General features: G+C 40.5%; 6 protein-coding genes across 9 annotated transcripts; 3 read left to right on the top strand and 3 right to left on the bottom strand.

Annotated features, from left to right (window-relative positions):
• The first annotated feature begins 218 nt into the window (after positions 1-218).
• LOC108089501 (roquin-1) lies at positions 219-6736 on the top strand. 3 transcript variants are annotated; one of them, XM_017187807.2, is made up of 4 exons: positions 219-351; positions 1814-1976; positions 2043-4274; positions 4463-6736. In XM_017187807.2, exons 2-4 carry the CDS (start codon positions 1815-1817, stop codon positions 4604-4606), a joined length of 2538 nt encoding a protein of 845 aa, XP_017043296.1. In that variant the 5' UTR covers positions 219-351; position 1814; the 3' UTR covers positions 4607-6736. The 3 variants fall into 3 exon arrangements, with proteins under 3 accessions (XP_017043296.1, XP_017043295.1, XP_017043294.1); XM_017187806.2 differs by having other exon boundaries at positions 4460-6736; XM_017187805.2 differs by having other exon boundaries at positions 2043-4283; positions 4460-6736.
• Positions 6737-8203: 1467 nt separating this feature from the next.
• LOC108089503 (alcohol dehydrogenase-like) lies at positions 8204-9373 on the bottom strand. Its single transcript, XM_017187808.2, has 4 exons — positions 9205-9373; positions 8922-9149; positions 8685-8858; positions 8204-8587 (listed from the first exon to the last, which is right to left on the bottom strand). The coding sequence occupies exons 1-4, from the start codon at positions 9295-9297 to the stop codon at positions 8303-8305; spliced, it is 780 nt and encodes a 259-aa protein (XP_017043297.1). The 5' UTR covers positions 9298-9373; the 3' UTR covers positions 8204-8302.
• Positions 9374-10679: 1306 nt separating this feature from the next.
• Positions 10680-12259, top strand: LOC108089358 (trichohyalin). The gene is made up of 2 exons (XM_017187536.1): positions 10680-12119; positions 12214-12259. The coding sequence occupies exon 1, from the start codon at positions 10755-10757 to the stop codon at positions 12054-12056; it is 1302 nt and encodes a 433-aa protein (XP_017043025.1). The 5' UTR covers positions 10680-10754; the 3' UTR covers positions 12057-12119; positions 12214-12259.
• Positions 12260-12798: 539 nt separating this feature from the next.
• LOC108089306 (cuticle protein 6) lies at positions 12799-13452 on the bottom strand. Its single transcript, XM_017187483.1, has one exon. It carries the CDS (start codon positions 13450-13452, stop codon positions 12799-12801), a length of 654 nt encoding a protein of 217 aa, XP_017042972.1.
• A 1597-nt stretch (positions 13453-15049) lies between these two features.
• LOC108089305 lies at positions 15050-15814 on the bottom strand. Its single transcript, XM_017187481.1, has one exon. The coding sequence runs from the start codon at positions 15812-15814 to the stop codon at positions 15050-15052; it is 765 nt and encodes a 254-aa protein (XP_017042970.1).
• A 4172-nt stretch (positions 15815-19986) lies between these two features.
• LOC108089651 (tubulin polymerization-promoting protein homolog) lies at positions 19987-24117 on the top strand. 2 transcript variants are annotated; one of them, XM_017188021.2, is made up of 3 exons: positions 19987-20096; positions 23294-23693; positions 23755-24117. In XM_017188021.2, exons 2-3 carry the CDS (start codon positions 23301-23303, stop codon positions 23935-23937), a joined length of 576 nt encoding a protein of 191 aa, XP_017043510.1. In that variant the 5' UTR covers positions 19987-20096; positions 23294-23300; the 3' UTR covers positions 23938-24117. The 2 variants fall into 2 exon arrangements, with proteins under 2 accessions (XP_017043510.1, XP_017043509.1); XM_017188020.2 differs by lacking the exon at positions 19987-20096 and adding an exon at positions 22872-22982.
• The last annotated feature ends 461 nt before the right edge of the window (positions 24118-24578 follow it).

The following is a 24578-nucleotide window of genomic DNA, read 5'->3' as shown; positions in this document are numbered from 1 at the left end:
AAACCGAATATTTTAAAGGTAACTAAAACCGTTAGTTAAGCGTGAGCAAATAATGAAAAATTAAGTGTGCTACATTCTAAAGATCTTTAAAATAATAACTTGATAAGATCGTTTAAATACAGATCGATTTTTATAACTGTCAATTGCAGTCAGCTGAGCTAATATGGTAACACCTTTTCGCAAGCAGTTCAAATCCACATCAGCCATTTTCAGGCAGCCAAATTCAGTATTTCGCCGCTGGTCACCTGCGGTTATACTGATTGCAACTTCCCAATTTTTTACAAAAAAGTCCAATGAAAATTAAAAAACATCTTTTCGTACCTTTAATGCAATAATATGTGCATTTTGAAGGTGAGTCAGTGTAGCGCCAGTGCATAAATCGGCCTTTGAGCGAATTTGTAGCGAATTTTTTTGACCAGAGTGAAAAGTGAAACGTAACGAAAAAATACGCTGGGAGAGTTTTGTGGAGTTGAGTGTTTTTCCTGGGGAATAATTGGGTTCGAAGGACTGCCCAAAGGATTGACAATGTCGTTCGTGTTGGTGGGAGGTCCAGAAAACTCTAATGGCATAGGATTCTCCTCAAAATTCCCTTTGTTCGCGTCTTAAAAGAAAGCGGATGGCTGATGACGTTGAAAGCGAGTTACGTTTGTGGTCCCCATTAAAATTTGGATTAGTCGTGTGCCTGTGTGTGTGAATTGCTCTCTGAGGAGCTCCAAAGGAACATAAACGATCCTCCCAATACGCAAAGCCCAAAAAAATATCTCCAGGAAGTGCAACTTGGGTATATATATATACATACAGATATACTTGCATGCGTGTACAAATGCCCCCGCACACCAATACCAAGAATACGACGTGCGTGTGTGTAAGAGACAGCTGACGTTGGGGGTATTGCCAGAAGAAGAAGAAAAAGACGAAAGCGAAACTTTTTTTACTGTGCCACTTTTTGATCGATGTAAATGGAAAATAACTCTATCTTGAATCACGTCCCTTGTGTCTTTACATCACTTCGATAGTACCATAAGTTTTTGGTCCATAAATGGATCGTAACACACAATACTTCATTTTACAATAAATAATTATTTAAGGTTTATTTATTTTTAAGGAAAACAAACAAGAACGTTTAAGTTCAATTTATATGAGCGGCGCCCGTCTAAGCTTTAAATTTAATTATTTCAATTAAGCTACATCTTGTAGTCGAGAGCTTCCGTTAAGGGTCGAATCTCACTGTGTCGTAGTTAAAATCACTTGATGCAATTAAATCTCACTTTCTATAAAAAAAGTTTGTTTAAAGTACTTCACAAAAGAAAAAAACATAAAACATAAAAATGAGAAGAGAATCCACTATAACTAAATAGTTTGACTAAGAGATTATGATCGCTTTTGACTACAAACTTTTGCCCTTTACAGATCGTAGGTAAACTAAGTTATTGCCACTCATATGCATTTTTAATCATCATTATATATTAAAAAAAAATATATATTTGGTTGATTTGTTCAACAAACGTATAAATAAATATAATCTTTTAAAACCTTATTCTTAAAGCTTAGTCAAAACCCGATAAGAAACTCAGGAACAATCCCATAAAGGGCGCAAAAAAAAAAAAACGATATACGATTATATCGTAAATACCGGAAATGGGGCGCCTCTGCATATTATTTAAAAAGTTCTTTCAAATATGATTTAATATGACTAAGTTAAGTCCAAATATAACCTAACAGTTATATAAACCAGCTCTTGTTTAAATAATTGTATGTCTCGTGATGGGTTTACTTTTCCTGTTGATTAATTTTGTATGGTTTCCATTCACAGCATGCCGATTCAGGCTCCCTCATGGACAGATTTTCTGAACTGTCCCATCTGCTGCAATGAATTCGCGGCAAGCCAGCGATGCCCGGTCAGTCTGGGCTGCGGGCACACCATCTGCAAGCTATGCCTGACGACTTTGTACAACCGGCAGTGTCCTTTCGATCAGGTAAGTCCTTCGAATAATAATATAACTCATTTGTACGTGCTAACTATTCCTTTACACCTTTTGCAGACCGTGATTGTCAGCGAGATCGACAATCTGCCCATTAACCATGCTCTGCTCCAGCTGGTCAAGGATTCGGAGCTCCTGGAGCTGGGACCACCACCGCCCAGCGTCCAGAAACTGGAACCGGAGCACCTCAAGTGCTACCAATTGGGACAGCGGTGCATCGAGGAGCTGGCCTTGCACCTGAAGTCCTTCCTCAACCTGAACGGAAACGGCAACCTCCTAACACGACCCATGCAACGAAAACTGGTTACCCTGGTCAACTGCCAGCTGATGGAGGAGGAGGGTCGAGTGAGGGCACTCCGGGCAGCCCGGTCCCTGGGCGAACGCACAGTCACCGAGCTGATTCTGCAGCACCAGAATCCGCAGCAGCTGAGCTCAAATCTTTGGGCGGCCGTGCGGACGAGAGGATGCCAGTTTTTGGGACCTGCCATGCAGGAGGAGGTGCTCAAGCTGGTGCTCCTGGCCCTGGAAGAGGGATCCGCCCTCTCGCGGAAAGTGCTCGTCATGTTTGTGGTGCAACGATTGGAACCGCAGTTTCCGCAGGCCTCCAAAACGAGTATCGGTCATGTTGTCCAGCTGCTCTACCGCGCCAGCTGCTTTAAGGTATCGAAGCGTGAAGCGGACTCATCGCTGATGCAGCTCAAGGAGGAGTTTCGCACCTATGACGCCCTGAGACGCGAGCACGATGCCCAAATCGTTCAGATAGCCACCGAGGCGGGGCTGCGAATCGCCCCAGAACAATGGTCTTCCTTGCTGTACGGCGACGTGATGCACAAGAGCCACATGCAGAGCATCATCGACAAGCTGCAGACGCCCAGCTCGTTTGCCCAGTCGGTCCAGGAGCTGGTCATCGCTCTGCAGCGGACTAGTGATCCGGCCAAACTGGCCAGCCTGCATCATCACCTCAAGTACCTGGCCAACATCGATCCGTGTGCGGAGGTGGCTCCCTGGCCGGACTTGGCCGAAGCCCTGGATGCAGTGCGTCACTCGGTTGTGGGACTAGTGAACTTCCTGCAGCATCATGGCGTGAGAAAGGCGCAGGACGGCATCAGTGGCGGCGGCAGTGGTGGAACGGCCAACAGCAATCCCAAGTACAAGATCAGCCTGTGCAGGGATTTAAATGTGCGCAGGGTGTGCCCCAGAGGTGCCAGCTGTACCTTTGCCCACTCCCAGGAGGAGGTGGAGCGCTATCGGGCACGAAATCGCGGCAAACATATGAAGACACCACTGGCGCTGCAAGGACCACCGGCCATGGTGGGCGGAGCCATCAAGAAGCCGCTGGGAGAACCGGATGGACCGGCATTGGGTGTGCCGCCCATGCTACCCATGTCGCCCATGCACTTTATGGGTTCACCGCGTGGTTATCTGGAGCCCAGTTTGGGTCTGTCGCCAGGCGGTGGATTGCCACCGCAGCAGCCGCCACCGCCGTTGCTCCACCCATCGCACCACAGTCCCATTGCCCGACTCATAGTACCCGGTCGCTACGATCCTCGATTTAGCGGCTACGGCGTTGGCCAGCCAAGAAATCCCGCGCCCAGGGACTACCAAACGAATCCGGGAGCGCCACCACAACGCAATGCCAACCCACCGAACTTCAATGTGAACAGCAACCTGCACAAGGGCTACATGCTGCCCGGCGGTGGCAGTGGTGGGGATGTCTTTCATCTGGGCAATCCCTGGGACCATGCCTACCTGGCTCAACAGCAGCAGCAGCAACAGCAGCCACAACAGCTTCCTCCACAGCATCCCCCACAGCAGCAGCCACCGTCCAGCAAGCCGAGTCCCAGTCGACCGTTGTCGATTTTAGCCGCAACAGCTGATACCTCATTTTATGAAAAGAAACCGCCGAATAGTGTTAACTTAGAGCTGGACAGAGCCCCCGTGGATGCCGTGGATGTGGATGCACTGCCTCTGTTCCGGCGATCCAACAACAACAACAACAACAATAGCAACTCCCACAACTCCCATAACAACAATAACAATCATAGCTCATCGCTGCTGTTCTGGAATAACACGGGTAAAGAGTCGGCGAACTTTGTGCGTTCGGATTCCATATTGGATGACGACGCGTCCACATTCGAGGTGCCCACCGGCTCCTCCATGTTAAGTCGGTACGGACCAATTTGTCCCAAGAGCAGCACGAGCAGCAACTGGAACAACTGGCTGGAGAACGACAGTGATCTGGGTTATGGGGGCTACAAGAGCGACAGGAACGATAACTTCAATGCCAATAAGGTGAGTGAGGTGTGTGTTTTTATTGCGCCAACATTACGCATCGAATTTGTTTATGCTATCTTTTCGGTTTACAATCGGAGTGACAAGCGCACCCTGAAATTGTATAGATAAACAAATTCTTTTCGGGGTGTTTATTAACTATTATTGTTTTAAACTTTCTGTTTCTTATATCTTTTTAACAACAGCAGCAGCAGCCAATTTGGGGCAGGAAACCGCAACTGATGTCGGAGGACAGCTTCGAGGGCGGCATCGACAGTGGGATGATGCTGCAGCTGGAGAAGAACCTGGTGGACATTGTCGATCCCGATGACAGTGGGATCAAGGTGGACTAGAAGCTGGTTCAACCATCGGCTCACTTAGCCACAGGATATTTCTATATAGGTGTTTATATAGATGGAATGGGCGGGAATGAGAAATATGTATAATGCAATCATTTTACACATCGTTAGAGGTTTGTACCGCACAGTTCAAACTTTGGTAGAATTTCAAATGTAATTGTAGTTAAAAACTGATCCGAACGATCCGTTATTGGATCGCAGCCAAAACAAAACATCAACTGGGTTGGGTACCGTCTATTAGAATCTATTAAATAATTGTCTAATTAGTTCATTGTTCAAATTTTTGTGAAAATGTGTTTAACCATGTTCGTGTTATGTTTCAAATTCGGGGATTGTGTCTAGCAAATGAAAAACAAAAAGCAAACAAAAACAAACTCAACTTAGATCGTAAGACTTTGTGTCTAGCCTAGATTTCAGCTCAGACTCGTAGATCTGGTTAACAAAAAACAAGGAATCCCTATAATGGTGGTCTGAAGATGAAGTATGCAAACGCTTGTTGAGATCAGGCAACATCCGGATTTGTATAGCTGCAAAGATTTTAAAGCAATTCTCTCAGAAGAAATAGAAACTGTGCACTAATTAACTGAATCATGATCACAAGACTTCCAGATCTAAGTGAAACCCAATTTCTTATCCAAAATAGTGTGTTTTTGTCATCCCCCCCCTGATTATTTGTGATCAAATTTTGATTGATTGTGTAACGCTGTAAACATAGATATAAACATATATATTTTTTTTAATTAATATCTATATTTCAAAACGCTATTTTTATATATACAAAAATGAGTAGGGCTGAAGGAAGGACCTGAAAATCCTTTCGCTCTCAAACACACAATCACACACATACACTAACACGCATACACACTGAGGCACAGGACACGAACGATCATTTGTATGTGTGTGAAATGAATGTTTATATTTCTTAAAGAAATTTTAATAACGCTATTGTGCGATGTTGTTAACTATTGTACTATATATTATTAAATTTATTGAAAATAAATTAAAATCACGTCCCTTCTCCCTTTTTGTAAACTGTGAGAAAAGTAAAGTACAGCAAAAAGTGACTAAATGAAAAAGTTAAATGTCAGTCAGGGCTTTGAGAACATTTACACATACCTAAACTCTATGCAAATATAAATTTATATTTATATCTAGAAACTAACCAATTTGTGCGCTCTATTATTAATATTATATATTAATGTCAGTTGAGCCCGCGATTTGCTTTCAAGACTTTGTACATCATTTTGATTTGAAGCAGAAATGAAAGATTTTGTAACTTGTATTTGTTAAGCGATGAAATCAGGAACCTTACTATATATATAACTGCGCTTGATCATAGAAGAATATAACATATAAATCTTTACAAATATATTTATTGTTAACGAGTTTCGATGCCGTGTGTGTAGTAGATCAATGTAAAAATATATTCCCCCAACCCGGGGAATATGTGTTCAGTTGTGAGCTAGTTAAAATTGATCGAAGCAATTTTATAACAAAACAAAAAACATACATTTAAATGTATTTTCCTATAACTCAGAAACTAAAGCATTCAATGTATAGAAGCGAAACAAGGAGGTAATAAGGATTTCTCCAATCTATTTGTCTCCTGTAAAATGTGAAAATATAGAAGAAGGTTGGACGGAGACACGTATAACTGCGTACTTAAGTTTCCGATCAGATCCCGATATAGAAACAGATCCAGATTTAGCGTTCTCCGGCCGACCTTTGGCTGTGGTGAAGTTTTTTTTAGCTTAAACCCAATGGGTTCAGTTCATAATAATAACGTATTTGTTGAGTTGAGTTTTGTAACTTTATAATTTACAATCAGTCCAGCAACCCGCCAAAATCCCCCCCAAACTCCAAAACTTCAAAACTGACCGAGGCTCTTTTTTATACAGATCGTGCCGAGCAATTCACACAAACACACAGACATTTTCTATTTACACACACTTATTTAATGCATATATATATTTATACATATGTTAATTAAATGTATTTTTGGTATTATCACTCAATGTTTCTACCCTAAGCAAATTTCGAGTTCTGTTAATCAAAGTGGAAAAAAGCAAGCAAAAAAAAAAAATTATTTATTTTATTTACCAATAAATTTTCACAAAACTTTTAGTTGTTTCGGTTTTATTCCTACCATTGTTTTAAGTTCGAGATTAAAGATAGTGTGCGAAACATATCAAAGCGTTGAGAGCGAAGAAGAATGCAACCGAGAAACTTAAAATTAACCACCAGCAAGAATAAGGAACTAAGAACACCAACAGCAACCACCAGATAGGAAAATTAATGGAATACAATACGAGATCCTATAGTTAACACAACTAGTTACAGACAATCCGCATAACTTAATAAGATAAACGTAAAATATGGTATGATAAATAGGCGCTTCTGTTCCTCAACTTAGGGTTAGTGATGTTAAACGACCAAGGTCGTGTAGATACAGACGATTTTGCAGTAGCTCAGATCCAATAAGTCTATTACTAATACCTGCCAGGAGACCGCTTGTCGAACCACCCAAACCAACATCCTCGATAAAACTGCACTGCAATCGAATAAGTAGATAGCCAGGTGACTCTCTTTCAGAGCATTAAACGTGTAATGGTGAGGACAATATAATACTCTCAATTTTAACCGTTAATCCCCAAAGCTCAGGCTCAACGGAGTTTTGCTCCCTCAAAAGGTCAAAGGTCCCCGACTCTGTAACGAATCGTTGCTGTTTTTGGTGTTATTTATAAGTTGAAGATCCTTGAATTGTGATGATGTGAAATTTACAGTTAACATGCGAAACTAATCCCAGTTCAATGGGAACGAACAAATGTCTTTATATTAAATGCTAATTGAAACTAACTATATACGAGTATAATAATGTATCTAAATACACGCTACACACAACTGGAAGGATAAATCGGAGAGGCGTATATTGTATCATAGAACTATGTAAGCAGAGATTGTATTTTACATGCATTCTACAGAAAATCTATACCTTCCCCTTCTACTCAAACCGATCCCCCAAATTATCTTGGGTCTACATATGTTTTTGATGAACAAGAAATACATTGTCGGTATAAACAATGTTTTCATTCCCATTTTAACGCTGCTGGCAGCTGGCAAATTGGGAACTCCAGATAGTGACCATAATATTTTATAACAATTTCTGCTTTTCCAGATAACTAATCTACAAAAAGCTTTTATCACAAAGTTTTTGTTTTGTTTTTGAGGTCTTGCAGATTACTCAAGATAATTCAAAATCCTTTTCTAGGGTATCCACATCTTCGAATTACCGAAACAAGACATCTATTCTAGTTTTGTGGAATGTTAATCGATAGTTTATGTTCTTGGATGTGCTGAATATGTATATTTATCTTCAAAATTCATTGTAAATGTTAGACATGAAAAGAAAAACAAAAAAAACCATATGAAAGATAAAACTAAACCAATTTTGTGTGTGTATGCCTGAAATTTAAATAAAAGAAATTTAATCGAATTCTTCAACTTAATTTGATATGGTTCGTTCTGATTGCTTGGCAATCTGATTTGTTCTTGCGGTTAATGTGGGATTTGCTTAGTATAGAAAAAACTCAATTAACTTAATCAACATTTATTTATAAATCACCAACCAATTGAAAGAGATAACATGTGTACATATTTATGGGTTTTCATTATATCAATAACAACGAGATATTATTCTACAAAAGTGGGTTTCCACATGACCGGCATATCTATCTCTTGGGTCTTACCATCCTCGATCATAAGAACATCTCCATTTTTGGCCGTCTCTATGGCCAGGACCAAATTTCTAGCGCAATCCTCCGCCTTCTGTCGTTTCACCTTGTTGAACATGGCCAGCATGGGAGTTTCGTAGGTAAATGTCGTCTTGCTGCCAATGTCCTCCAAAAGTCCAGTGTCAGTGAATCCCGGACAAATGGTAACAAAGCCAACGCCGGAATGTGCAAAGAAAAAGGGATTCTGAAAGTATAATTAATATATTAATTAAATTTGTAAAAAAAATATTTGTTATACTAGTTTTACAACATAACTTTATAGATAGTTCTTTAATACTTACAGCCAGAGCCCTTGTAAAAGTAGTGACACCCGTCTTGGCCGCCGAGTAAATGGCCATAATTGCAGTAGGCTGTAGGCCAGCTACCGATGATATATTCAAAATGAGTCCACCCTTACCGCCTTTAGCCTTGTCCATGTACTCCAAAGCGGTTAAAGTACTGTTGATAACTCCCAGCTTAAGTAAAGAAAAATGTATGTTTAAAGATGTGCTAAAGTTAACTAATTAAAGTTCCCTCACCAGATTAATTTGAATGCTCAGTTCGACCAGACGATCGTTCATTAGACCGCTGCCATTGACCACCACATCGAAGTGACCAAATCTCTCGGCAGTTGCCTTATATGCCGCATCTATATCCGACTTCTTGGTGATATCCACTTTCTGGTAGAATATATCCGTGTTGGGATGTTTGCCTTTCCACTCAGCCAACAAATCAGCATTCTTAGCCAAATCAAAAATTGCCAGAGCCTAGTAAATAAATTAATTAGAGTTTATTTTGTTTATATTCTAATGGTAAACCGACCTTAATTGGCCGCTGGAGTAGTTCTTGCACACATTTCTGGCCTATGCCGCCAAATCCGCCAAGGTAAACCACATTTTTGCCGGTTAAATCCATGTCGTACTGTATAAACTTATTTGCTCTGCTAAATTCCGTGCAATTCTGTCGGCGGCAATGGGCTAACTGATCCAAAGTTCGACCCCCTGTCCAAAAGATCTGAAAATGGTGATAAACACTCTGCCGTTATTGCTCTCCGTTCTAAGCTCTAACGGAGCTTTTTACTGTTTTTCTCTCAGAAGTAAATAACATTTGTTTATTTGAAACTGCATAAGCTTAACTAGTGATGACACTACTAATCCTAACTAATTAGATAAAGGCTCATTTAAATAAAAGTAAATTCAAACACAGATTTTGTAATAATGCAAATTTTGTTGATAGTTTTTTTTTTATTTTTTAGTATATTTTCGTATTTTTTTTTAACTTTATGTGATATAAGTTATGCTAATTAATGATAATGATATTAACAAATAAGTTAGCTGCATATATTAATATGAATGACACGAGTTAAAGGTTTGTAAAGAAACAAACAAGTTAAAAATGTGTAAGTCGTAATATTTTATATTTAAAGGGAATTCTTTTTACAACCTTGGTTTATTGGCAGTCAATATCTATGATAATTTAAATTATTCTAAACAAAAAGTTTATGAAGCTTTTTCCAATTTTAGCACAATTAAAAATATAGGCAAACTCTTCGCCTTAGTCGGTCAAAGATAAAAATTATAGAAGATGGGTTTTAAGATGCTTCAGACACTTTGTATGTCTTGTAGGAATTACAATATATTAAGTGCTAAGGCTCAAATATTATATGTGAATTTATTATTTTATGCTTTTCTGAAGGTCACCACAATCGGAAGAAAAAAAAATTATATTAAATGTTTTGTAAATAACCCATAAAAAGATAAGTTGGTTCTTATTGGGTTAAGCCGAAAAATAAAAAGAACAATATCTTTTAATTATGCACATAGTCCTCTTCTTCTTAATTTTTTGATGATAAGTATGAAGTTATACAAAAAGAACTCCTATATCTAACATATAATATATTAAAAGTCCCAATTGTTTATACAGATCGCATATCTGTGCCAGACAGCGAAGCGTGTGCCAGACGCATCGGGTAATCGAATATGGATGTTTATCCCATAAATGCGAACAAATAGACTTCCCCCATTGGCTTTCCGCCCGAATCCAGGTTGCGGTTGCCACATCCGTGGAGACACAGATCTTGGATGGAAGTGCCGCCCAATTACGCAATGAATGGATCCGTGTCTCAATATTAAGTTCACTATTGCAACATCCGTGCGGTAGCGAACCAGAGGCCCAAAAAGCAATCGACACCAATCGGATTGCCGCGGATCGACTTGCGACTTGCGGATTTCGAGGTCATTGTGCAGACTGGGCGGGTGAACTAGTGGGTGGTTGGTGTTTGGATGGCGCCTCGAGTTACCCGCAGGTGGTATATAACACCCACCGAAGAGCAGTTGCAGCATCAGTTCCACAAGAGCAATCAGAAGAATAGGATGCACTGCTTCACTTGGACGATTCTCACAGGCCTTTTGGCCCTAACCACAGCGGCGGGGTTGCCCCAAAGACCAAGTGGTGGCTACCAGGAGCAGGATACTTCGAGGGCCTTCTACTCCTACGGCTACAGTGATGACAACGCCGCCCGTGCCGAGTACTCCTCCCGAGATGGCTCCTCCCGTGGCTTCTATTCCTACGTGGATGCCGATGGCAAACTCCAAACGGTTCGATACGAGGCCAATGGTCTTCAGGGCTTCAAGGCGGAGGCAAGTAACCAACCCCAAGCTCCCGTGGACGAGGGAAAGGCTCCGTTGCCCGTCACCGATACGGAGGAAGTGCAGCAGGCTCGTCTCTCGCACCTGAATGCTCTGCGAGATGCGCGGGAGAAGGCTTTGCAAGCTAGTTTGCGGGAAGAAGGCGACAGAAGACAGCAGGAACAGGGCAGGAACAACAATCAGGATCAGCAATCGGAGGAACAGAGTCTCAGCGATGAAGATGCGGCCATTCTAGAAAGAGTTCGACTTGAGCTTGCAGCCATGTTGGCTGATCGTCAGCGAGCCAGCAATCTGCAGAGGAGCAGGGAGGAGCAGGAGCAACGACAGGACCAGGAAATCCGACAGGATCAGAGGCAGGAGCTGAGACAGGAACTGAGACAGGATTTGAGGCAAGAACAGCGTCTGGAACAGAATCTGCGGCAGGAACTGAGACAGGATCTGAGACAAGATCTTAGACAAGATTTGAGGCAAGAAGAAAGACAGGATCAACGAGACGATCGACGACAAGATCAACGAGAAGATCGACGACTAGATCAACGAGACGATCGACGACAAGATCAACGAGAAGATCGTCGGCAAGAACAGCGAGAAGATCGTCTACAAGATCAGCGTGAAGATCGACGACAAGATCTGAGACAAGATGACCAAACCCGTCAAGATCAGCGACAAAATCTGCGTCTGGATCAATCCCGTAACCAAGAGTCGAGCAACAATCGGCAGAATGATCGCCAGATTGATCGACAACTATCGATTTCCGCCGATCGCAACGCCGAAGATCTGCGCCTGCGCACCGTTTACTCCCTGGCCGATCTCAGTTCCAGCAGCTATCTGAAGCTCGGCGACTTGGCCAGTGCCGAGAAACTGCTCGAGGATCGTTTGGACAACAGTGATCTGCGTGTGCCGATCGGGGCCTACTACACTCTGGTTTCGCCCACTACCAAGTACAGTGTTACCACGCCCACGGAACTGAGAACCCTGCGACCAGTTGCCCTCAGTCGCAGTTTATTGGTGAGCAAACGCAATTGATGGCTTAAAAGAACGGATCTGGGGATGGATATAGGCCGGCTTATGATCGTGAAAAAGATTGAGGTATAACTATGATGTGTTTCCTAAGAATAAATGCAAGACAGAGCACCTTTGTGCCAAATTCAAAATCTCTTTTATTTTCTATTTCTGGTTTTAGTTTGAAAGCAAGTTTGCAGTAAGATGAACTACATTATATTCGACATCTTGACACAATTAAGACTACTGATGGACATTTGACGATCTTCCCTGTTTTTATGACTCGTATTTATTTAAAGTTGTTTTTTTTGTATTTTATATTGTTTTAAGGATATCTATGATTTGATAATGTGCACGATGAATTTTTAACCTGCTTAAATTCAACATCTTGACACAATTAAGTCTACTGCTGGACATTTGACGGTCTCTGCTGTTTTACTGAATATGTATTTATTAAAATGTGTTTTTTTTTAATATAAATAATTTGAAAATGTTGCTGATCAATTTTGTTAAATAAAGACTTTCTAAACGTGTTTAGGATATTTTAAGATTAATAATTAAGTAAACTTTACATTTTGATAACTTTACAAATGTCACTGAGGGAAATAAAATACATACTTCGAATTACCTTAACTTAATAAATCAATAAACTTCAGATGCAGTAACATAAAACAAAATACAACTCAGCTTGAATTTTTAATTTCCAATTTGCATCATTTATTGCTCAACAATTAACAGAATTTTGTGGGGAATGGTATTCAAGTGATTAGGCCACTGGCAGGTAGTTCCTGGAGGGAACTTTAGCCTGGCTCTTGGTGTGGTAGTTGTAGACGAATCCTGTGGTGGGCTGATAGACATACACGGGTTGGGAACGCACGGCGATTGGCGATGGAGGAGCAATCACCACGACCTTCTTATCGGCCAGCAATTGATTGCGCAGCTTCTCGGCTTCGAAACGCTTGAAGAATGCAACTTTGGCGGCAGCCACCTCGGGAGTATCCTGAACGGGTTGTGGACCAACGGAGGAATCCCCTGCCAACCTCAACTTGGCCTGGTTGTGGGCTTCCAGATGCTGGGCACGCAGGGCGGCCACCTCCGGAGTCTCCTGATTGGCGTGCTGATTGGGCAGAGTGGAGGTCACATGGAAACCCTCGGCATCGGCCACATAGTCCACCGTCTGGGTTTCGCCATGGGCATCAACGTAGGAGAAGGTTCCCCGGATCACTCCATCCACGGTGCGGGTTTCGTGCTTGGAGTAGAGGGGTGCCATGTAGCCATAGGAGTACTGACCATGCTCATCCTGGGTGTGATACTGACTAATAGTATCTGAAGTCTGTGGAGGAACTCCATACTCCAAGATCGGTGAGCCGGCAGCCAAAACGATGGCACTGAAAATAAGGCAAAGATCGAGGAACTGCATCTTCTTAAGCTTGGTTTTATATAGGTTTCGGTTTTTTGGGGAATCTTTTTAAGGCGCTGCTAGTGTGGTGGACTAGTACTCGCTCTAGAGAACTCTGTGCTGGATTCGGTTGGGTATTCTGCTTTTTATAGGCGGCGCTTCCTGCCACAAAAAATAAATGCACAATTTCGTGCGTTCTCAGGAAGGTCGTCCGGTTGGGTTTTACTTTCATATTCCACCAGCCTGGATTATTGTTCCTTTTTCCTTTTTCCTCTTCCTCTTCCTCTGCTTCCTCGCATTTTCGTACATAAATATTTTGTCGATTTCGATTTCAACAAGTTCAGCATAAATTTGAGCACAAAAGCCGCAATTTGTTTTCATCTGCGACTGGGGCAGCCGCACTCATATCGTATCGCATCGCATTGCATCGCATTGGATCGGATAGTGGACATGTTCGGAGACAACCAACAACGTTCCGCAATGCCACAAAGCAAGAACTTAATCAGGCTCATTTCAGTGGGTCTTTGCCTGCACTGAGAAAAATAATAACCGACTTGACAAAATATTAAATTTTCTAGGTCTTCAATAATCTTCAATTGCAATTTTTTTTAATTACAAAAAGATTAGATATATTTTCCTTAAAAAAAAAAAATACATTTAAATATCAAAATTATTATATATTTTATATTATATAAAATATATATATCTTTATATTATATAAAGATTAGACATACATATTTTCCTTTAAAAAAATATTTAAATTTTCAAATTAAAATTGACCTTTATAATTGTACAAATTATGACCAGTTTATGAATTATGAACTAAATGTTTACATATAAAGTTATGAAAAAATGTTGATGTGTATATTATATTTTTTAACTGCTTTTCTCTCAGTGTAAGACTGGGATTGCCGATGAGGGGTCAAGGAACCGGGTTGGGCCATAGGACATGCCGGCTACCTTTTTCCAGTTTCAGTTATTTCGGTTGTTGCCTTTGCGGTTGTTTATGCTGCTATTAAATTTAATTGAAATCAAAATTCGCCTTACATTTATGAGGAGTTTATGCTGTTTGCGGTATGTGATGGGTTGGACTGGGGCCAAAAGGTTGAGGTAGGCCAGGGTCCGAGTGAGCGGGTTCCGGTCCTGGGGTTAAGCTGTCAAAGGGTTCAGTACAACCGGATTCCTTTGCCGCGGTAAATCCAACATAATAATAATTATCCACCCAATTTCCTCATTCTGGCCTTAAAACTGATGTTTAATTTAACTGAATTTAATACATTGTACATACATTGTGATAATAAAGACTAAATTCGAATGAAAGGGAAAGTTTAATAAAGAAGAAATAGTTTTAGGTAAATGGAAGGCAATGAAGAACGACAAATCTTGAGAGTAACATTGAGGGATCAATGATCTATAGATGGTTTCCTATTTGTATTCATAAATAAATAATCAAATATTCACATCGAATATTTAGAAAAATTATAATGGAAACTATTTTCCAACTCAGCAGTAGAAACCCAAAAAAAAAACATTCTTCCGACTGATTGACAATTTTTATTTTAAATTCGAAACTTTGCAATGATGAACCAAATCGTGCGAAGACTACTTCAGCTCTCCTTCAGTAGTAGAAACCAGGGGAGTAGTACCGGGGAACTGTGTACCCGTAGACGGGAGCTGGAACCACAACGTGGTGGCTGCGGGCCACTGGAACTGGAACCTTGGTCACCACCTTAGCTACCACCTGGTTGCGCACCGCTTCATCCTCGACGCGTTTCAGGTGCAGAGATTTGGCAGCAGCCACTTCTACAGTATCGCTGACGGGATGGGGCAACTGGGAGTGGCCAACAGGTGATCCGGAAACGGAGTGATGCTCCACAGGATGCTCCACACGGGGATGAACCTCTGGCTGAACACTTCTACCTGTTTCCACTAGAGTCGGGTGATTAACTTCAGCGGGATGCTTGACCACAGGATGCGGGTTGACAGGATGTTGCACCACAACGGGATGCTCCACGGGATGTTCCACCAGGCTCCGCGGACCGATGCCAAGCGACTCCTGTGGAACTACGGCCTTTGGCAGATTGGTGGCTGCCACATGGAAACCCTCGTTATCGGCCACATAGTCGACGGTCTGGAGTTTTCCCGCTGCATCCCGGTAGCTGTAGGTTCCCCTGGTGATTCCGTCGATGGTGCGGGTCTCCTGCTTGCTGGACAGCGGTTCCGCATAGCCATACGAGTACTGACCCAACTGATCTTGGGCGATGTACTGCCGCTGGGTGGGCGTGAAAACCGCTGATCCCTCGGCGGTGTACACATACGGATAGTACAAGGCCAGTCCGTGGGCCAAACTGAGGCTGCCCAATAACAGAAGTGGATACTTCATGGTTTGATGGTTGAGGATTCCTGCAGGTGAGGCTTGGTTGTAAGTTCACTGGTAACTGTTGGTGCCCAGCTTGAGCCTACTTCCTTTTATACCCAGCGGGTTCTTGTGCGAGTTCTAGGTCTCGTTCTGGATGAGGTTCTTGCCAATCAGATCCTGCTGTCCCTGCTGATTTTACTATTCTTACACACTCAAAAAAATTATTGACACAAGAATGTTCTTTAACATTTGTCTAATAGAATGAATTTGTAATTAAACTGTAACAATTTAAAGCAATAAATTAAATATATATTATATTTATATATATTTTTTAGTTTAAAACAAGAAAGTAAGCTAGCTTCGGCAAGCCGAAGCTTATATACCCTTGCAGTCATCAAATATGTCGAACAAAACGCATAAAGGCTAGACAACATCGAAGCTAAGACGATATTTCTATTCATTTTCCATATTTTTGACTATAGATCATATGGGAGCTATACGATATAGTTGTCCGATTTTGATCAAATTTAACTCGTAATTCAAGAGTCGTAAAAACACTCTATATTCCAAAAATCATACTTGTCTGATGAAAAACAACGATGTTATCAATTTTTTTCCATTAATTCTATATATAATTTTCGATCCCTCCTATGGCAGCTATATGATAGAGTTATCCGATTTTGATCAAATTTAATCCGAAATTCAATAACAGTTAGAAAACGCCATCTTGAAGAATTCAAGTCGATCTGATGAAAAACAATAGAGTAAGAATTTTTTATTTCATTCTCTTGTATTGGAGCTATCCGATATAGTCGGCCGATCCGGCCCGTTCCGACTTATATACTGCGTGCAACAACTACACAACTTTTGGGAAAGTTTCAGCGAGATAGCTTTAAAACTGAGAGACTAGTTTGCGCGGAAACGGACAGACGGACAGACGGACAGACGGACAGACGGACAGACGGACAGACGTACATACATATTTCGATTCTGCTCGTGATGCTGATCAAGAATATATATACTTTATGGGGTCTGAGGTGTCTCCTTCACTGCGTTGCAAACTTCTGACTGAAATTATAATACCCTTTTGCTCTGCAAGGGTATAAAAAAATATAGAAGTATGTATGTGTTGATATGTGATACAGTATAATTAGATTTATTTGCTTTCCTTTTATTTTTAGACAAAATCATCATACGCCAAAATAGCTACAAATTGTCAATTTGAATTTTTACTTTTTTCTTTTTAATAAAATATTTTAAGAATGAGTATATGCTTATTTATATAAAATTTAAACATGATGTACAGTTGATAAGCAAATTAAAAATAAATATTAAAACAACATATTTCTCCATAGTTTAAGAAGTATTATCTGTAAATTCTCCTTCATTTTTCTTCAGATGTATCCATCAGATGCACTTCAATGCAAACGAGGCGATCGCGTTGTCTTGTCCACTTGTGTCGTTAACGGACGTTGCAGGCCCGCCTCTCACTCCCCCTTTTGGTGTTTTGTGCTCACCTCCTGCTGAAGGCGGTGTCAATTTGGTTTAATTGTGGCCAAGGCTGGAGTGCACTCAAATGGGGGAGGCAGAGACAGCTCCTCCGCCGGCATTCGCTGGGGGAGCAATCGGTGCCTGCCATCTGCATCTGCAACTGCAACCGATTCGAGGGCCTTGGATGGGAGTACCATCAAGGCCAAAGACCGCATCCAGCCCAGCGTGTAATTGATATGCAATTGTTGTTGCTGCCGCTGCATTGTGGCATCTCAGCCTCCTTTTTGTGTCCGAACACAGTGCAACGGGGCCGCGACAACAACTGTGGCAACAACCGACGACGACGACGACAACAACGGCATCTCAAGGTGAGTGAAGGCCAAGGGCCACATTTGGCCACAACTTGGACACTGCAGTCATGCGATTCAGAGGTGGAGTCCAAAAGGGGTTTTAAGGAGTTCTGCATTTTAATATTTAATCTTGTTTCTAGAAAGCTTGGGATTTCTTTACTTTATTAAATAATGAGATCATTTTTAATCGGGTCCAGGAAACAATTAAAAACACATTTTAGAATTATTGAATCTAGATTGTAATCAAGATTGTAACTACTATTTATTTATTGCAGATTTAAATTATATAAAATGTTGGAAAATTGATACACTTACATTTTCGTAAATATTAAATGTATTAATATTATATATTTGATTGCAAGATTGTAAGGCTAAAGTTATCTGTATTAAACCCCCTCAAAAATGAGTTTTTGATACACCCTTGATGCATCTGCAGCTGCATTGGTGTCTCCTGCTCCTCCTTCGCTGGGTTTTTATTTTTAGCCGCTGCTTTATCGGATGCCGCGGATCTCTGGTGCTTAAACTTCGCTCCCGATTAGGAGGAGGAGCAGCTGCAAGAACCACATTGGCCTTGACGGACCCGGCTGATAAGTGCGTTTTAATGTTAGCCCCGTTGGCACTTAGTTTCAATCAAAGCCCAATTCTCGCCACTCCTGCCAGCCTTAATGATCTCGTTAGTTCTTGGCTGGGATTGCAGTTGGATTGGCCATCTGATCTGGTTTACCTGGTGGTGTTCCTTGGTTCCCAAGGCGTGGGCTGTTCGCTGATTTGCGAACCATCACCTGGTCTTTGGCATGCCTCTCACTTCGAGGCTAATTAGAGTGGTACTAAAGATAGGCCAGGTGGCAAGGCCTCAAGTTCGTATTTATTGGACCTTGCTGGTATTTGTTTTTACATCTTTGAATTAAAATGAGTGGGGTGTAAAATATATTGCTGATTTTTTTATACTTTGCTGTGTAATTTTTATTAGGGATTAAAGTCGTAAGATGCGAATTAGTATCGAGTTTAATTTTTCATCTGTGAGCTAAAATATTAAACGATCTCTTCAAAGCAAAATTATTTTAATGCGAAAAGAATGTTTTTTTTTTTATTGGCTTTCAAATTTGAATTGAAAAGAATCTGTTTTATCAAGTTATTGGTTTAATTCAGTTGTGGTTTAGTTATATTGCTTCTTAAATTATATAATATTATAACATAGCTCAAGATTAGTAATTTGTGTAATTTTACACATTTATTGTTGTTTTATGAATAAATTTGAACCTTAATTAATAGTCTCCTCAGGGTATCCACTCCAAGTGCCAAGTTAGTCTTTCTTTTCGGTTTTTGGCCAAAGCTATGACTTCATCGAGTTGCTCGTTGGCCACGAAACTAACCAAATAATTCTGACAGTCAGTTCCCATAAATCAATGTCAAAGGTTTTTTTTCTTTTTAAGGTTTGTTTTGGGTTTTGGGCCGGGGTTTGTTGTATTAGATTGTCTTTAATCATTTTATTGTGTGCGAAGCAATTTCCGTACGATTTCCTTTTGACTTTTACTTATTCCTGATTGCCCGAAATAGAAAAGTTCAAAAAACCCATTTACCATATAGGGCATCCAACCAACGTTAATCGCTTGAAAAACTAGAAAAGTAAAACTCATTTGAATAACTGAGTATGAGATCACTGGTTAGTATAGCCCTAGTTACACCCCCAAAACACTTTGAAGTAACCCATTCCATAAAACCCCCCTCATTATTCCAATTGTCTGGCACTTGTTGTGCGTGTTTTTGTCAAAAATTTCACGCATCGTTTTCTGTTTTGTCTGCGGACACATACAAATTGGCTGTTTTACTAGCTCAGACTATATAGCCCAGTCCCCCTCTTCTACTATATAGATTCTTCGACAGCTTTAAGCTTTTTCCCCTTAGAATTTCACTCACAACAAACCAATGTTTGAGTGAAACTTGTTGGGCTGATAAGACTTTGGGGCCTAACGTCACTTTTGTTATTCTGAGTTGTTCTTGGGTCTCGTTTTGTGTTTTTTTGTTTGATAAATGGCTTCGTCGTGTGGCTTTCGCTGTTAGTTTCGGTGTATAAAATTTTGCGAAATGAAGTCATCGCTTGGAAAAAATTTTGGGGGTCAGTATAAGTGTGTATAAAAATCCAATCTCTTTCTTTATCTCATTCAGAAAGTTAGGAATTTATGTCTATTTTCTCACAATTTGTTTTGGCTGTCTTTCGTTTGAATAAATGTAGTACAGGATTTTCTTGCCTTTCCGTTTCTAATTCCACTCAACGAAAGCTCACTCAAAACAAAAATATCACTCATACGCCGCTTGGGCCTTTGCTAGCCAGTGGCTGCGCATTTGTCCAAACAGTTGTGTTTCGACATCGCCAGCATTCGCGCGTTTGCCTTAAAGTAGTTGGAAAATAATCAAGGAATACCAAAACATTTTTTTGAAACTACTCAAGAGTTTTTAAAGTAAATGTAAGTTGTAAAAAAAACAAACAGAAAGATATTTTTGTTTATCCTTAAAGATGTTGATATATTCTGAACCTGCACACAGGCTCCAAATAGTCCAAGGTTTTAGTTTTAAAGGGAAAAGAGCTTATATTTTCAAGAGCAGATTATGACCCAGTTACCGCCAATCGCGTACCCTTTTTCCATTGTTCCTGGGAGCATCATTGTTTTCGATTTCCGTTGGGAGGTCTTGTTTTAAAGGCACTTTCCGCGCTTCCGTGTGTATATATGCGTGCATTTGAATCATCAGTCTCAAATTCCAGCCCCAAACCCCCAAAAACCCCTTCTCCAAATTGGCGCTTGCGCGTTTCCCAGCTCCCAGTGATGTCATCTGGGCTCTTGGTGATGTAGCCATTAATTTCATACATATATTATGTCCAGAGCATTAGGCCCCTAAGTCAATGATTTCTCTATTGCGTTGCGTGTCGTATCTGAATCTCCTATACTTCCTGTTTCGCCCCTCCGCAAAAATAGTTTAATTTATGCATTCAGTCCGAGGCGCTAATATTTCAGAATGTTTATATACCCATGTATACACATATCTGGTGCAGTATTTCATCTTTCTCCCCCAGCCGTTTGATTTATAAATAAATATACAACCAGATGACCCAAATTTCCCTTTATTCATTTGTTCTCCGGCGACTCACTTGAGGTAGGTTGGGTTAATAATAATGTACGTCCGATCTCCCTTCTATCCAGGAAGTTAATTATGTTCTTCATATGGCTATCTATAACCCATTCATATTTCTATTCAAATTTCTGCCATAAATATTCCCAATTAACTTTTACCTTTTTGGTTAAAAAACTAATTAAAATGTTGGATACGAATTTGCAATGCTCGACTGGAGCTGAATGAGAACTTGTTCCCCAGATCAGAAATACAGAGAATAAACCAAAACAGAGATGGCAAAATGAGAAGATACAAATTATTTATGGTCTGACAGCAAAAGCGGATTATTTCTGATTTAGACTATCCACGCTCCCCATCAGACTGTCAGACTTCTGCGGTCATGTTCACGAGGGGCATAATGACTTTGAATTGTCAGGGATTTTAAAAAAAATGTGTACAATGTTGTATTATAACATATAGTATCCAAAACAGAAGAGCACATCCTGTGCCATAATTATTTTGACATATCGAAGATTAGTCTTCCGGTTGTATTAAGCATTGCATTATAGGTTCATAGATTTAAATTATTAGCTCGAAATTCGATTATTCAAATTTACTAATTTAATAATTATGAGATTACATCTTACATCGTTTGTTTTCATATGTGTTTTTATTTTTCCAAATATTTTTAGATTAAACTATCGGAAATTTCGTTATAATAAAACATATATCAGAGCATTCCTTCGTCGCTGTGCTTCAGTTTGTAGTGATCTTAAAGCTCTTCTTGCATATTCCAACTTCTTTTGTGGTGTAGTTTGTCAACTTTTCTTGTTTCCCAGTATTTATGGCTTCCAATTACAAGTAAGGGCGGAGTAGAGGGTTTCATTAGTCTTCTCCGGGGACGGGTTCGGTAATTTGTTTCGTCTTGAGCGGAGTTCAAGTTCAATAACCCCAGACTGAAGACCAATAAGATGATTAATGACAGAGGGACGCACGATGCATGCAATGCTCTCAATTAACCGAGTCGGATTGAATGGATGATTTCGTTGGATTATCTGGGAAATATGCTCTATGAAATTGCCTCACCCCAGTGCTATTTAAACTGATCCCAAAGTACGCGTAATCAAATGTCGGCGTAATGAGTCGATGACATAAGCAGTGACTCGATTCACTCGTCGTTCTATTTGAATTGCAAACGGGACTTGGGGGTGGTGGTAAAACATTTGACACGCTCGACGGGCTGCATCAAGGTCATGGCGATTGGGTGCATAAATACCCCCTTCCCCGTTCGATTTTGTTAACATCTGTCCAGGCACAAGCCACAGCCTCGTATCTCACGGATAGAGGACTCGAAACTGGTTGCAGCCCCATCTTATCGCCGTCTTAAATGGTTTCCAAACAGCTTCCAACTCTCCTGGGGCTTAAATGTCCAACCTTAAGTGGTGCGTAATTAATGGCCCCGCCAATAAATGCTCACGTTTTATTTACTGTTTATGGAACGATACCTCTCCGACTTCGTGTTGGGTAGCCTGTAAACACGACGACAATTTATGCTACAAGCGATTTTAAAACTAAATTATCATCCAATTTTATGCCACGTTCGATGGACGACAAATTAAAGGATGTATGGGTGGGGAATATTAAAGTAAATATATAGTACCAGATTTAATGTAAACATATACTTTTTTGCACTTCAAAAAAACCCAAAAATAAAACTTGTTTTTTTTTGTAATGTTTCAACATTGTAACGCATCTAATTAATGTGGTTTTTGTTGATGATGAGTTAACCCTGAGGTTATGCGGGCTTGACTAATCTTAGCTTATGCTAACTGTATGTTAAAGACTAATCATAATAGATCTCACAAGCTACCGCTAAGTTCTGACCCGCTTAGAGAAACCTAGGTTAGGCAAACTTGTTGACTATTTATTTCTGTTTATTTGGAATTGGCAAAAAGACGATAATTGGTTTCGCTAGGAGACGGGGGACCCAAACAGATGACGCCATTTCATTATTGAATCTCTCCCAATTTGCCTCTAATTTTTCACCTCTCAAAAAACATCTGAGAGAGCTTTGGGTGGGTATAGCTTTGTTATTGTCCAGTATTAACTGTGATATCATAGAGATAGGGAAACAAGGGTACGATAAGCTTCTCGTAAAGATACGATTGGGAATAGGAGCTTGTAGGTTGATGAAAGCAGTCAAGACCCACCGCAATAATGTTGGTCAGCGTTGTGGCCCACAGGTGAGAAACTGCGTAGGTGGTTTACCATTCGGATTACGCAGAAAGGGAAAACTTGCGTGATAGCAGAGCCCACAACGAAGTGGAAAATGGAAAACTGACCTATCATGCAATGCATAATATAAACTTTTATAGAACCTCGTTCCATCCAAAAAATATATAAGTCTTCAACAATAATCAATAAATCCGTTTGTCTTTGAAGAACAAAAAATATTCAAGGGTTCCTTCTTATAAATTAAATGGTTTCAACTTACTTATTTCTTACTTTGAAAAAAGTAAAAAGAGCAATAATTTTAATCCCAATTATTTTGCAGATCCACCATGTCTGAGGCAGCAGCAAATGGAAGTCCCTCTCCAGCTCCAACTCCCGAGGTTCCAGCTGCCGAGTTGGGCCAATTGGCTTTGGAGGATGAGCCCAAGGTTAGCTTTGCGGATCAGTTCAAGGCCTTCTCCAAGTTCGGGGACTCCAAGTCCGACGGCAAGCTGATCACGCTCTCGCAGAGTGACAAGTGGATGAAGCAGGCCAAGGTCATCGACAAGAAGATCACCACCACGGATACGGGCATCCACTTCAAGAAGTTCAAGGCCATGAAGATCTCACTCAGCGACTACAACAAATTTCTGGATGATCTCGCCAAGACGAAAAAGGTGGAGCTGTCGGAGATCAAGCAGAAGTTGGCCGGCTGCGGGGCTCCAGGAGTTGTTTCCGTTTCGGTAAGTTTTATTATTTTAGTAATTTGATGGTTTAACTAAATTTTCCATATTGATTTTTCAGGCTGGAAAGGCTGCAGCTGCCGTGGATCGGTTGACGGATACCAGCAAGTACACCGGCTCCCACAAGGAGCGCTTCGATGCCTCCGGAAAGGGAAAGGGTATCGCCGGCAGACGGAACTTGGTCGATGGATCCGGATATGTGAGTGGCTACCAGCACAAGGACACCTACGATGCCGCCCACTAAACGGGGATTCCATCACTTGCAACCGCCCTCCCTCTCTTACAACTGTCTTTCTAACTCTTGTGTTTCCTTAGTTAATGCCTCCCATTTCGATTGGTAGCTGCAGTTATTTATCTTTGTGTACATAATCTAAGTTTGTGATAATTTAAGTGCTTACAAATAAAAATTGATATATTTTGATTACGATTTTTGAGTTCTGTTATTATGGTTTTTTGTGTTTACCTTCGATACGTAAAACTCTGAAGCGGCCCAAAAAAGTTCAAAAGCAAACCCAATCAAATTTATATATCTCTCATGGTATTCGACTCCATGTTTGCTAGTCTTAAGATACGAGATAAACTTTTAATATTGAAATTTGTGAAAGAAAATTTAATTATCATATATGAAAACCAAAGATATACGACAAACATACATAGATATGTTATGTTCCCATAAGAGTTTTGCTTGAATAAATAAAACTTAAAAAAAATAATGTTATTTCTATGGGTATTGAAATTGTTATAATATTTTATATATTTAATACGAAAATCTAATACTTCTTTCTTAAAAAGATTATATAGGAACTCTTGCTTAAATCCCATTGATTGTAGAGGAGATGCCATTGAAAGATTCTTATTAAGGGATCATTGCTTTATCTCTATAAT

Source organism: Drosophila ficusphila, unplaced genomic scaffold, assembly GCF_018152265.1.
Source record: "Drosophila ficusphila isolate 14025-0441.05 unplaced genomic scaffold, ASM1815226v1 contig_286, whole genome shotgun sequence".
Classification (NCBI taxonomy): Eukaryota; Metazoa; Arthropoda; class Insecta; order Diptera; family Drosophilidae; genus Drosophila; species Drosophila ficusphila.
The sequence above is the reverse complement of the archived record's forward strand: the minus strand, read 5'-3'. Positions and strand labels throughout refer to the sequence as shown.

Excerpts from the sequence above, each read along its gene's own strand:
- LOC108089305 (XM_017187481.1), bottom strand. The coding sequence starts at position 15,814 with ATGAAGTATCCACTTCTGTTATTGGGCAGCCTCAGTTTGGCCCACGGA.
- LOC108089306 (XM_017187483.1), bottom strand. The coding sequence starts at position 13,452 with ATGCAGTTCCTCGATCTTTGCCTTATTTTCAGTGCCATCGTTTTGGCT.
- LOC108089358 (XM_017187536.1), top strand. The coding sequence starts at position 10,755 with ATGCACTGCTTCACTTGGACGATTCTCACAGGCCTTTTGGCCCTAACC.
- LOC108089501 (XM_017187805.2), top strand. The coding sequence starts at position 1,815 with ATGCCGATTCAGGCTCCCTCATGGACAGATTTTCTGAACTGTCCCATC. Across the intron at positions 1,977-2,042 it reads GGCAGTGTCCTTTCGATCAG|ACCGTGATTGTCAGCGAGAT; the intron begins GTAAGTCCTTCG and ends CACCTTTTGCAG. Across the intron at positions 4,284-4,459 it reads ATGCCAATAAGGTGAGTGAG|CAGCAGCAGCCAATTTGGGG; the intron begins GTGTGTGTTTTT and ends TTTTAACAACAG.
- LOC108089503 (XM_017187808.2), bottom strand. The coding sequence starts at position 9,297 with ATGGATTTAACCGGCAAAAATGTGGTTTACCTTGGCGGATTTGGCGGC. Across the intron at positions 9,150-9,204 it reads TACTCCAGCGGCCAATTAAG|GCTCTGGCAATTTTTGATTT; the intron begins GTCGGTTTACCA and ends TTTATTTACTAG. Across the intron at positions 8,588-8,684 it reads CTTTTACAAGGGCTCTGGCT|AATCCCTTTTTCTTTGCACA; the intron begins GTAAGTATTAAA and ends TTATACTTTCAG.
- LOC108089651 (XM_017188020.2), top strand. The coding sequence starts at position 22,957 with ATGTTGGTCAGCGTTGTGGCCCACAG. Across the intron at positions 22,983-23,293 it reads GTCAGCGTTGTGGCCCACAG|ATCCACCATGTCTGAGGCAG; the intron begins GTGAGAAACTGC and ends ATTATTTTGCAG. Across the intron at positions 23,694-23,754 it reads CAGGAGTTGTTTCCGTTTCG|GCTGGAAAGGCTGCAGCTGC; the intron begins GTAAGTTTTATT and ends TTGATTTTTCAG.